Here is a 13,936-nt window from a genome sequence, read left to right on the forward strand (position 1 = left end):
TTAGAATTGTGAGACTATTTTAGGCTTTGCTTTCTAATGGGAAATGAGGATTTTTATGCTATTTACAGATCTAATTATCAAACCAACGAGGTTTGGATGCTTTAAGTCTTGTCACAGCAGATATTCAACTCATAGGTTCCAGGAATGTCTTTTGTTAAATATATTCTGCTGAGTTGCTGTTCTATTAAGTGTATTTCTATTGTTAAATGACTTTATCTGCAAATATTTATCTCCTTATTACACAGCAATGGGATCCTGTCTAGCTGTGATGAATTATGAAAGTATTGTGTCAGAAGAGCTGAGTTTCCAGGAAGGGGACAAAATTGAGATCCTTGGCTACTTCATTGAATGCATGGAGTGGTTTCTTGGAAGACATGTGTTTACTGACCAAATAGGTTTTGTAAAGACAGGTCATGTTAAACTGGACTTACCAAGAAATAAGTGAGTAATACATATTTACCTCTCATAAACAAAAATAACCTAGTTTCCTACTCTCAGTTTTGAAATGCTGAACATGAAATTCAGGGTGTGGTTCTGTTTATTTTGGTCTCTTTTTTTTGGTGGTTGGTTTTCTTGTGTTGTGGGGTTTTTTTGGGTTGGTTTTGGGGTTTTTGTGTTGTTGCTTGTATGTGAATTGTCATAGCATGTATCAGTCAAAACTGCAAAGGAATTGGAATATCAAGTCTACTTAAATATTGCAAAATATTATCAGTCTGTATCTGAGTTTCTTCCAGGGAAAAGAGGTTGCTGTACTTATATAGGTTCAGTTTCTACTCTTTGGCTCACAAGATCCAAGCAGCTTTACCCTCACAAAGTATTCTCTTGCTGGTCTCTCAAGATCTATGTTAAAGCATCCAAGTTCTGTTTTTTTTTCCCAGTACCCTTAGTTATATGCCTGAACTTGCTTCTAATGGGTCCTTTGCAAACAGTTGCTAATAATGCAGACTGGTGTCTAAAAAGGGTGTATTTCATCATGCATTGGCACCATGTAAATAGGCTGCTCTTATTAATATGCCTGAACTGTTTGCATGCTGAAACAAGGACTTCTTAAATGCTGCTTGCAGGTCCATTTCATGTGTAACTTAAAGCTTTATATTACAAAATCAATACCATAAAGTCCTTCAAGACTCATGCCACTAATAAGTACTCTCGTAAAATGCTATCCAATGACATTGACACAAAGCTTAGTCTGATATGGCAGAAACTGTTAGTTGTAAGCATAGTTACTATCACTTTATATGCATATTTTATACATTGACAGAAACTAATTTTGAGCACAGCACAACCAATAATGTAAAGATTGTATTAGTTTCTCTAACAAGTTCATATGTGACTGATGCAGAGAGCCCCTTAAGCCAAATCTGCTTTCAGGCACCTTCAAAGTCACTCTTTTCTTTGCTAGACTGCAAGATCTGGATTTTCTTGAAGCTGAAGAGCTATCCTTTTTTTCAAAAGAAAAAAATTTGGAAGAAGTAGTACATTTGTTGAAACAAACCTCCATCACAGATGTTTGCTCTGTGTACAGAATAGGTAAGTATGAGTTTTACTTTTTACTGTACAAGGTACATTGTGTAGTTCACAAGGTGTAGTTCCTGTACCCCAGTTATAAAATTATTTCTTCAATGGTATGCCAGCATTTACACCTATTTTGAAATATCTCCATTATCAATTGGATCTTTGATATGGCATGTAAAAATCCTTTATATCATCTTTGCTATTTTTCTGCTGTTTCAAGGCTTTTTCCAGCAAAAGATTTGTAAATATTTTGTATTTTTTTTTCTTTTCCCTGAATGAATTTAAACAACAGGCTTTTAAAAACTCTTATTGTGCTGCACAGATCTCCAAGCTTTTACTTGACTGAATTACAAATTATAATTTCACATGACTGCATTGTATAAAGCAGTATGTTCACCCAAACACTGCTGGCTTTTTGTCTTGGGAAAGGTAGCACAGCCTAATTATTATTGACAGCTCATGCAAGCACACACCTCTTCATGCTTGATTTAATTTTCAAAGATATAGAAAAGTAGCAAAATCATAGTCATGGTAACATAATCTCTGATACAGCTGTTATTTCTCTGTGCTGTGCATAGGCAATTGGGGTAACTGGGGTTTCACCTTTATATACTTACTGCAAGGCAGGGTGATGTAATGATGCCTGGAGAAGGCCAACCTAGAACAGAGACTGGATGGAGCTAAAGAATAAAGTACATGTCTATTAGGAGGCCTCAGTAGTTTCACCTTGGGCAGCACAAGAGCCCAGCCAGGGTTACACCCCAGGTGAACTCAAAATAGTCACAAAATGGGTGACCAGTCACCGGTTCTCACACTTTTATAAGTTTTGGTCCATTAGCATATTGGAGTTAATTGCCCAATTAAAGCTCCAGCCCATGAAGTCCCATCCTTCTTGTTTTCTCTCTTCACTCCACCATTGTTTATGCTCTTGGGCCTGAGATCTGGATGGGTTGTCCTTGGCCCCCAGCTAGGGAAGGAATTGTTTTGTCTCACTACTCTCTGAAGAGAGCTTACTATCCCCTAATATGAAGCCCAGACCCACACACTAAAGCAGTACAAAATCTGAAAAATAGAAAAGCTAAAACCTGAGGCATCAGTAATAGTCTTGCTGAACTGAGGAGAGGCAGTGGTTTCTTATTCCACCACAGGCTGTTGGTGATGCATTTGCTTGCCCAATACCTCAGGAAGTTTTATCTCCATTAATGCCATCCTGAGAGACAGAAGTGTAGGCTCCAGGTTGAAAGGAGCTGTAGTGTAGGTTGGAGTCAGTCATGTTGGTTTAATTCTGCAAATCAGCAGGGTGTGTGTGAGTGTGAACAATAACTAGGGTGTGTCAGACCTGCCCTGGCAATGTGCAAAATGCCTGCACATCTCCCTCCTGTGCCCTAATGAAAAGCCTGGGAACCAAAGCTCAAACTTCTAAGGTACTAAAGCATGTCATGGACTTAATGGACATACTACTATTTTGCTGCTGCACATTTTTCTCTACATCTCCTCCCTAATATTTGTAACCTTCTTTTGCATCTTCCCAAGCTCATAGTATCATCTTTGCCACTTTTCTCTTAAACAGCTCAATTGATTCTCATAACTCATCCAGAGCAATAATTTTCAATATTCACTTGATATTTTGTTTTGTGATCTGATTAAATGGATTTTCAATTCTTCCATCTACATCAATTTACTGAGAAGTATTTACTTATGAACACTTCCCTGATTAAATATTTAGAGTATTAAGTTACAACCACTGTAAACATCTGTGGCTTTCATCCACCAGAGTCAGAAAAGCATTTATAAAAAGGACTTCCAGAAGTAAACAGTCAGTGAGAGGTCATTCTCAAAGGCTAGTAAAGTAGCTTTCCACCAGCTTAAATAGAGCTTAAATAGGTCTGTGAGCCTCTGCTTTTGTATATATCCTTCCTACCCTCAGTACCATTTCTATTGCATCAAATGTATGAAAGACAGTGAAAATATTCCTGAAATGCATCATGACAACTTAAGTTCTTTGAGAAATATCTGCTACTCAAAATAGTAATTCTTAAATGCTATACAGATGTGCTATGTTTAAATGTAAAGCTAGATCTATAGTTATAATGTCTATAGAATCAAGCTACATTTTCTAAAATAAGAATGATGTTTTTTCACCCACCTGTTATTGCAATGGCTACAAAAGTCCGACATTCATCTACTAAAACAACCCTAAATAACTTCCCCTCCCACCTCTATCTCCATTCCCCTGGGAGTCACACTAAAAGTATTGAGGGCTCCTTGCTACCTCATTTAATGAGCAGGTTGTGGAGAATGGTCATATCTTTGCTGCCCACTTGTATTTTAATGCAGCAGAAATGCCACCCTCCTGCAGGACAGGTTGGCTTCAATTCTGACTGTGATGTGCTCCCCACCTTACTGAGCAGAGGTAACTACTTGATGATAGCCATGCGCAAGCAGTGAATTGTGTCAGCAGGAGGGTAAGCTCCTGTTAGCTTTGGGTCAGAATATTTATTTTCTTCTAAATTTCCAGGATCTATCAAATTCTTCTGACTTAAAGAATTATCAACTAAATATAGCCTTATTTTAGGAGATTTGAAATTGAAAAATGACCAAGATGCTATAGCTAAGATGATTTCTTTTCTTTCTTACAGATGAATTAGAAGAACCTGAATTTCAGAAAGCTCATGAATGTGGTAATACTTCATACACATACAATTTTTACAGAAAATTAATGAGACTTCTGATATTTTTGATGTCTTTGCCAGCTATTCTCCTTCTAATGTCTCTTCACATGTTAATTTCTTTGTCTCATTGTTTGCTTTCTGAGATTTTGCTTTAACCCCTTCTTACTAGGTTTTCTGTAAGACATTGTGGGTTTTCAGTGATAGCAAATGTCTTTCTTTGGACTTGCTATCCAGCTGTAAATTCTACGACTGACTTCCACTGATGTGACACATTCACCATCTCCCAGCCCCTCCACGTTGTTTATCAAGGCAAAATACTGCTTATGGGGCACCTGGCAACTGCTGAGTTTGAATTCCAGCAGATTTTTTTCTTTTTTAGAAAACTTTGACCCAGAAATAGATTTCCCAAAGGAAATATTTAGTTGAGAATGCAGAATTATTTCCCTTTAGCATTTTGTTGCTAAGCTGTCACTATCATTACTCATATTGTAAAACATTTTCCTAAACAACAATTTTTATATTTGTGATTCTGCTGCAGTGTCAGAAATGAGATTCTAAGAGAATTGAGTTCTAAATCTGTGACTTCAACAAGCTCCTGTTGATCTGCAGCTGTAAATTTAAGAACTGACTATGACTGTATACTCCATCCCTAATCCCTGCCCTATTAACTGGCCTGGAAAACAGTGGGAGGATTAAGAATTGATGGCATATCTGCCTTTATTATATTTGTAGGTATTCAATGATGTTGTCACTAGGACAATTTAGATCAATGGCCAAATCAGTTGCCACGAATTGGTAATTTTGTGAGAGATAATCTGTGCCAGCAGAGAATCAGGGCTGATATTTGATAGATAGAAGAAATCCTATTACACAAAACACTGGCCAGGACAGGGCAGGAGAACAGAACCTTTGCAGGCACCCCCAAGCACGGTGAGACTTGACCAGCTTAAACAGCACAATCCTACTCCCTGCCCTGGCTGCCCTGCCTGGGCATGCTGTCAGGACACAGGCATACCCTTACTCTGCATGTATGGTTTCCCATTTCTCTCACACCTTAAGTCCAACTATGCCCTGACCCTAGGCCCCTTATCCAGCCTCCACTTCAGACCTTGGATCTTCCTAGATTTCCTTCTGCTTACCAGCTAGTCTGAATTGTATTTCTTGGGCAGAACAGAGAATATACACTGACTGTATTTTTGAGTATACACAGACAAAAGGCAGTTTGAATTAAGGCTGAGTTGGATTAGTGTTGGATCAGGCCCAGGGCCTTGCTAGACACGTGTACTGATCACTAACCTGCTTACATGTGGCACATTGTGTTTATTCCCACTTCTCCAGTCTCCCACACTTCTCCATCCTCCTTGCTATTTTTTACACCTTTGGCTTTTCTCTAGACATTCTGTTAAGAAATCATGGTATGTTTACATAATGTTTTTGTAACAGCATCTTCACTGACAAATGTTTTAGTTCGTCTATCAAAGGCCTTTGTGTGCATGCATACAAGAAGAAGTGATCTGTAATTTATTTTTAAATTTTAGAAATTGCACGCTCACCTTCTAGCCCAGGATCCACTAACAAGAATGGCAAGATAGAAGAATTGCTGAAGAACTTCAAGAATTTGGAGGCCACTCAAACTGAAGAGCCAGCTGCTGAAGGGAAGGAATCTGCAGGCTCTACAAAGACTGAAATATTTCCTCTACCTGAAGGGCCTTGCTTCCACATATGTCAAGAAGATTCTCAAGCATATGACATATTTGAGCCATTGTTACTCTTCTTAAATAGGAAAGAGTATGAGAGCAACTTCAAAAGCCTGTATAATTCCTCTTATTCCTTTACAAATAGCATGTTTTATGGATTTTCAGAAGAAGAACAACTGGTTAATTTTTTAAGATTAGCAAGGGAAGCAGCAAAGAAAGCAGGTCTGTCCTGGGCACTAGCTAGGCTATGCTTTCTCTTAGGCAGGCTCAGCATCAAAAAGCTGAAGTTTTCCCAAGCTCGTGTGTATTTTGAGGAAGCAATGAGAGCAGTAGCTGGAGAGTTTAGTGATTTGTACTTTGTGATTGCTCTTTATACAAATCTAGCAGTCATCTACTTGACCCAGAAGAACAAAGAGAAGTGTACTCATATTTTTGACAAGGCTGCATCTCTTCTCATGGGAATTCCCAACTACATTTGCAGTGCTGACCTGGAATCAGATATACTGAAGTATGCTCTGAAGAGGACAATTTTGAGCCAGAATAAATATGCAGAGGCAAGGGCATGCTTTCTGCTGGCAAAACATTACAGTGCACGCAAACAACACCAAGAGGCACTGCCATTCTTGGAAAGATTTCAGCTGTTGCTCAATGACCTGAGTTTACAAAACAGTTTATCCAACCACTGTTACTTCAAACTGGCGGAGTCCTACCATGAAAAGTGTTTGCCACACATTGTACTAAGTTGCATAAAGGTTACCTCTCCCCAGAGCTCCAGTACCTTAATGGATTCCCTGAAAAGGATTGATTTAGTCATCAAAAATGCTCCCAGACTATATGGCCTGAGAAAACTCAGACAAATATTCCCATCTCAAATTGCACCTTACCTCATACAAGCACTTTCTTCTGTCTTTACCAATGAGGAGGAAGGACTGTGCAGCACTATCTTTCTCAGCTTAGCAAAGCTGTACAGCCACCACAAACAGTATGGAAAAGCCATTGCTTACATGATGAAAGCACTGGACTCTGCTTCTGCTAGGCCAGAGGAAACTATCAACTATTTGGTTTCACTTGCTTGGCTATACATTCTTTACAAGCAGTATGAAGTGGCTTTAGCCATTTTAAATGCTGTTGTAGGCTCTGCATGGAGCAGTCCTCAGCAGCTTGGCATTGCTTACAACATGCTTGCCATTGCTTTGAAAAGGACAAACAACACCAAAGGAGCTGCTGAGAGCTACTACAAAGCACTGCGTCTTTCAGAAGAGACTGAGGTGACCCATAACCAAGCCATAGCCCTGGCCAACTTTGGGGCACTCTGCCTGCATGCAGCAGCCAGCAAGCTGGCAGAACATTATTTTATAAGGGCAGTTAAGCTATTCTCCAAGCTTCCAATTACGGACTGTGGTCAAGATTTTATCCAAGTCCTCCTTCAGCTGGGACGTTATTATGTTGGTGGAACCGAAAGAGAGAAAGGAAGGTTTTACTATGAATGGGCTTTTTTAGTTGCAATGGAGACAAGTCATCTGGAGAGTAAGTATGTCTCTTATCAGTCACAAAATGTACTCTGGTTGGGAATGTTAGTTATACATATGTGTTATATCTGTATTTAGAAGATTAATATATTACTTTATTTTTCCTGCCATAATTGAGTCAGCTAATGCAGGTAAGGTGACTTTATTACTATTTTATTTTGGAAACAAAGGTTGAAGTAACCTCTAGCATTTGTGAACTTTGGGGGTGAATTAAATGGCAGTGGGATGATTCTAGAAATCATTAGATTCCTATATCTTTCATGATTTGTGCTGTAATTTGTGAAACAGTGGAAATGAATAATTTTAAAATTAATTCACTTTCATTTTAAGACAGAGATTCATTTTTGTTTTTCCAATCTATTCTCCTAGGTCAGCTGCAAGCAATTAAACTGCTGTGTCATTTCTACAGCACAGTTGCTCCCAATGAGACTCAGTGTGTCATCTACAATGAATATCAACTATCTTTAGCCAGAAAGATGTCCAACAAAGTTCTGGAGGGACAAATTTTAGAAACTATTAGTCAGCTCTATCTGTCTTTAGGAACAGAAAGGTAAGACATGTTGAATGACATTTCTTGCATTCTGATTTTAACTTTTCATCCTGCAAAGGATCTCAATTTTTCTGCAAAAGCTGAATATGACTGATTGTTTTTTTCCCCCTCTCTCTGCTTTGGTAATACACTTTATCAGAATTCAAAAGTCCAGCGCTAATGGAGAATTTTCTTGTTTCTTTTTAAGTAACTGTAATCTCTCAAGGGAGACAAGATGTTCTGAAAGGATTAGCACTACTTCAGAAACCAAGTTATTTTTAAAATCTTTGTAAATACATTTTAAACCTATTATGTTATGCAGCTCTTGATGATTGCTATATCAGGTGATTTGTTTTCAAGGATTTTTGCAAGACTTTTTTTTAAGGTACCAAAGGACGTGTTCCAAACAGGTCAGGCATTAAATTGCCTCTATGTAAGTGTTCCTCTTCGAGGAAGGGCTTTTTTCAAAACTTACATAAGTACAAACCAAAGTGGAAACCTACATAGTTTTGCTCTTCTGCAATTTCCATACTGCTTTTATTTTCCAAATACCAAATTTTTGCTCTGATCTATTGAATAACAAACTGCACAACTTAAATTATAGTAGCAAGTGCTGAGGAAACCGTTTTCTCTAATAATATTTAGAGTGTTTTTTAAGGCTGCTTTGTCTGATTTTTTTTTTCTTGCTGTATTTCAAGGAGTTACTTTTGATTCAGATAGTTTCAAGCTTGCCTCAGTAAGGATGCAAAAAAATTTCTCAGTCAGGGAAAGAGAACAGATACCTATTTTAGCTTTAAGTGCCTGTAGTCTGAACATCTAACATGCTTAGTAGGTCACCCAATTTATTTTGCTTTGTTAAGGCTCTTTAATGGTATAATTGGTGACCATCCTTTGGAGACACTGAAGACAAAGGAGTTGGTTAAGATTTCAAGCTGCCTGGAATTTGCAGAAGGACTTCTCTAGCTGGAGAAGCCACTGCTCTGTGTGCTTGTAGTAGATGTTATTTGTATATCCAGACTGGCTCCCAGATGTAGACTGTATAACCTTAGCATGCCACCAGATAACAGCACAACTCAATATGGGGTTAAACCACAGTACCCCAATATTCCTTGTGTTAGCTGCCCTGAGTAACGAGGAAACTCAGCTCTTACAACACCACAGCTGTGCAGCTCATGGTCCATTTTAATACGTTTGTGTCTTGTGCTCAGAAGAAAATGCACTGGGTCAAGGGATGGGAGTCTAACACAAGATGGAGAAAGATTTAAGATTTCTGGGTTGTCTGTGTCTGGTATAAAGCACCACAACATCAATAAATCTGGTAATTTGAGTGTTTCTAGAACAGATCATAACATGTCCTATTCTCCTCTGCCCTACCAATCTTTCCCAGTTTCTTGGGTTTTTTTCAACAATTGCTAATTAGTCTCAGTTACACTTAAGTCAGATGTATAGATTATAAAAAAAAATAGATGTGATTTCTTTGATATTTTTGATAAAAATCCATTAATGATAGAGATGACCAAAGACTTTTCTACTTCTCACAAGTTTGAGGTAGAGCAAGGATACATATAAACCATCTTGAAATAATATAAGATATAATAGGAAAAATGTATGAATAACATAATAATATATATTCCGTTGTATATATAACAATATAATAACAATCTAACAGGAAATGTAGATGGAACAAAAGAGGAAAAAAAAGAGTTCTTTAGTTACTAGTGTTATATAGCTGAGAAATTATAATTGTGCCCTAAATAGGGGAACAGAATGTCTTACAGCAACATTTCTTGCTATGAAGAAAACTATTTGCAATTCTGAAGAAACTTTTGTGATTAGCACTTTTCCTTGTTTCAGGGCCTACAGGTCAGCTCTGGAATATACCAAAAGAAGCCTTGGAATATTTATAGATCTCCAGAAAAAAGAGAAGGAGGCATATGCTTGGCTCCGGGCAGGAAAGATCTATTATGTTCTGAGGCAGAATGAACTTGTGGATCTTTATATTCAGGTACATTGTCCACACTTACAGGCATGCATGTGGTATCAGTGTTGTGCATGTTCTGATTATTTAGTGCCACCATTCATGTAATGCTCAGCAGGAGAAGGGGAAAGTCTCAGCATTTTCCTCTGCTAATCCATTTTAATCTGTTGCTTGATTCTGGAAGGATTTTGGGCAGTGACATTTCTTAGTTCCTGTTAATTCTGTGTGTTCCTTCCTGCAATTACATGACACAGGCATGCTACCTGCTGCTGGGTAACAGAGAATAATCACCTTAGCATGCTGGCTTGTGGGCCAGATTCCCAGGAAAACAGAGGAGCTTCTTTAGGAAGCATTCCACAGCATCTGAATTTTTCCTGCTGTGGCCATGCCTAGTATGACACAGGGCCAGCTGGAGTTGATGTTGTCTTTTCACGTGTGAGAGCAGAGGCATGTGTGCTGCACACCTCTGTGCTCAAGTAGAAAGAAGGACTTTTATTAACTGAATGCAATTTGAAAACTAAAGAAGACAAAGCCAGAGCAGGATTCTTAACCTTGCCTTTTGTAAAAGGCACATTTTTCATTTTTTTTTCTCTGTCAATAACTCAGGATCCTGGTATTCTTGCTTTGCATGCTCTGTCATTAAATCCTTTTTGCTAACAAGATGTATTTATCTATGAGAACAGAGTAGTGGACCTGCATTTATTTACAGAAATCAGCTTACAGGCCTTTAAATCTGCTGTTAGCAATATCTAACTTGCAATTTGAATTTATTTCTATGATATGTTTGATCTAATTAAAATTTACTACATGACAGCTATCAAATACACTGCTGTTCTTAGAATGTAATGCGCTGACAAAGATAGCAGGATACTATTGCCAGAAAATGTAACCAGGTTTTTGTTTCTTCTTTAGCACCTGCCATTGGCTTGTTCAAAGACAGGGTACCAAAAAGGGGCATGTTCACATCAAATATAGCCTTTCTCATCACTATAATAGGAGAGAAAATAAAAATATATTTTTAAAATTGCTAATACTTATGATTTTTTTAACCATGGAATAAACAAGATTTAATTTTTTTCTTTCCTTCCCTATTCTTTTTTTATTTTTCAGGTTGCTCAGGATGCTGCTCTTTGCACAGGAGATCCAAATTTAGGAATGGAATTGTTTGAAGCTGCTGGAGACATATTTTTCAATGGTACTTGGGAAAAGGAGAAAGCAGTGACTTTCTACAGGGTTTGTGCAGTTTTTCTGCTGCATTGATAGTTATGTACCTCCCACCATAGCAGGTATTCTATAAATGCTGAACCAAAAGATGAACCTCTCAGCAAACTCTTCCAGTGAGTACTTGTCATGGTGTTAGCAGATATCACCTGTTTCAAATCCACTTCTGGTTGCAAGAACTGTTCTAAGCAAAGAGCAAGATTAAACCAGAAATTACTTGATTTAATATAAATGAGAGCTGTCAGTGCACATCTTGGGGTTCAGCCATACCTAAGCTGATGTCGTGTGTTTCAGGACAGGGCTCTTCCACTTGCTGTTCAGACTGGCAACAAAACCACTGAACTCAGGTTATGCAATAAATTGGTGGAATTGCTGATGAATCTGAAGGCTTATGAAGAAAGTCTGGAATATGCAAGAGTAGCTCTCATCCTCAGTGTAAAATTAGGTAAGAACAATTTCCATTATAGCTGAGTATGAGTGATACCTCTAAAAATACAACAGAACTCTAAATTTAGTTTTCTTCCTTTGCATTCAGTAAGTTCTTGCCAGGATTTCATAACACTACTATAATTACTATTTTTTGCTTCTATTCAAGAATGAGCAATTTCTTTCTTACTCTTCTAACTTGGGATCAAATCGAAAACCTTTGGTAGGCTACAGAATCATACCTGGAATTTTATGTCCAAACTGGGTGCTCTCCTAAGAGCTAAGATACAATACTCATTAATAAAATAGTCCTAAGAGGCTTTTGAGAGTACTTTCATATTTGCCCAAAGCTCAGAATGTGAACAACATAAGATGGAAAAATCAGAAATTATAGGTCTTGTTTCAAAATGACTGTTCAAGTTTGGTAGCTGTTCAACTGATTAAGAACCTTCTTAACCCTCTGTACAAGCACAGACAGGCCATTTTGATAACTCTGAAATGATCATTTTGTCATAAATTTTCATGTAAAATATATATTGGAATGGTCAAGGGAGTCTTTATTCCCATTAATGTTTTCTTTCATAATAATTCATTTGTATTCTTTGTAAGTATGCGCAGTGTGTATATGTGTATATATATATTATAATAATTACATTCATCTTTAATGTATATATTTCTTAAAATCCCCGGCACTGTCAAATCCAATGGGAGAAAATTCAGAAATTTCATAGAATTTTTCTTGAAGGCCAGGTTTTGACCATGCATCTCTTAAGCAAATATGTTGGGGTTTTTTTTTCAATAACAGTTCAGCAAATTCAATATAGAATTTTTAAAAAGTAGCATAGATTTGAGTAGTCTGTCTCTTTGCTTATATCCTGACTTCTACATTATCTCATTAGGAAATCAGCTAAATGAAAGAATAGCTTACCATCGCCTGGCAGCCATCCATCACCATTTGGGTCACTGCGAACTGGCTGAACACTTCTATTTAAAGGCCTTGTCCCTCTGTTCCTCTCCTCTGGAGTTTGAGGAAGAAACACTCTATTATGTCAAGGTGTACTCAATCTTAGGAGATATTATATTCTATGACCTTAAGGTAAGAAATTTTAATAACTTGTGTAGCAAATTTTTATAATGAGTAATATTTCATAGAATCAGGTTTTGCCATTTTCTAGTTTTGTGTGTTTGGAATGTAAACAGTAAATTGGGAAAAACCTCAAAAGCTCAGAATCTATCTTATTTATTAAATACTTACAAACCTGAGTTCTGCAGTCCTCTTGCACTGGTTGTACTATCTTTGAGCCTCTTATTTCAGGACCCATTTGATGCAGCTGGCTATTACCACTTGGCACTCGCTGCTGCCATGGACCTGGGCAATAAAAAAGCTCAACTGAAGATTTACACCAGACTTGCTGTGATCTACCATAACTTCCTCGTGGATAGGGAAATGTCTCTCTTCTTCTACCAAAAGGCAAGAACCTTTGCAACAGAGCTGAATGTAAGGAGAATAAATTTAGCTCCTGATCGGTGTTACAAGAGTTCATAAGCATTTTTGGAAAATGCAGCTGAACTACTGCAGAAGTACCTAAGGAAATACTGCACTGGCTTTGTAGGAGGATGCAGGCTGCATTCAATGACTCATTATCTGTGTGCTGTAAGGTTGAGCTCCTCACCCCAGACTAAATTACCAGCCTATATGACAGTGAATTACATTTCATTGCCTTTAAGATACACAGTCTTGTATTTGTTAAGGATCGGTCTGTGAACTAAAACCAAAACCCAACAGTCTCTTTTTTTTAAACTACAATTTTCTTAACTATATCTTTCTGCCTTGATGGATATTGGAAAATGATTAATGCATACATGCAATGAAAAATATTTAATAAAGTGTTACAGCAGAAAAACCACACAATATGAATTGTGGCTTCCTTTGCCTGACTTAATTTTATTACATTTTTTGACATCAAGTAAATGCATCTGTACAAGCATGTCAGATGGGCTTGAGAATTGGTTTGACCCCGTTCCCCAGACACCATTCCTCATTTTCTGTCAAATTCATCTACTGCAGTACTTATGGGAACTAGCTTTATCTTCTAATTCAAAAAAACTTACGTACATATTGTACTAAGAACTAGCTGGTTTGTAGAACTGAAGGCTCCCATAATATGAATAGTAGTTTTGTGGATTTCAGTGGTCATGTGAAGGCCTTCCTCCCCTATTCTCAAAGACAACTTAAGTGCCCTTTTCAGAACTGTCACTATTGTCTGCAATGACTTATTACAGCTTTTCTTATTGTGTTACATAGAACTAAATATTTTTTAGAAAAATTTATTATTTTACTTTAGTTACAAAAGAAGTCAATTTTGAGA

The 13,936-nt window shown here is 37.5% G+C and overlaps 1 protein-coding gene across 5 annotated transcripts in view; it reads left to right on the forward strand.

The window, feature by feature from the left end:
• Positions 1-13,479, forward strand: part of SH3TC1 (SH3 domain and tetratricopeptide repeats 1) — a 31,968-nt gene extending 18,489 nt beyond the window's left edge. For 3 of the 5 annotated variants that reach the window (XM_059471354.1, XM_059471355.1, XM_059471356.1), the window contains 10 exons: positions 246-441; positions 1,403-1,530; positions 4,155-4,196; positions 5,726-7,411; positions 7,783-7,963; positions 9,797-9,947; positions 11,031-11,153; positions 11,436-11,586; positions 12,467-12,663; positions 12,883-13,479. In XM_059471354.1, coding sequence (XP_059327337.1) covers positions 246-441; positions 1,403-1,530; positions 4,155-4,196; positions 5,726-7,411; positions 7,783-7,963; positions 9,797-9,947; positions 11,031-11,153; positions 11,436-11,586; positions 12,467-12,663; positions 12,883-13,113 — 3,086 coding nt within the window. In that variant the 3' untranslated portion in view covers positions 13,114-13,479. Of the gene's footprint in view, positions 1-245; positions 442-1,402; positions 1,531-4,154; positions 4,197-5,725; positions 7,412-7,782; positions 7,964-9,796; positions 9,948-11,030; positions 11,258-11,435; positions 11,587-12,466; positions 12,664-12,882 lie in introns of those variants that run through there. The other 2 variants (XR_009418405.1, XR_009418404.1) reach the window with 2 other exon arrangements.
• Positions 13,480-13,936: the final 457 nt, after the last annotated feature.

Source organism: Ammospiza nelsoni, chromosome 4 (genome assembly GCF_027579445.1).
Source record: "Ammospiza nelsoni isolate bAmmNel1 chromosome 4, bAmmNel1.pri, whole genome shotgun sequence".
NCBI classification, from domain to species: domain Eukaryota; kingdom Metazoa; phylum Chordata; class Aves; order Passeriformes; family Passerellidae; genus Ammospiza; species Ammospiza nelsoni.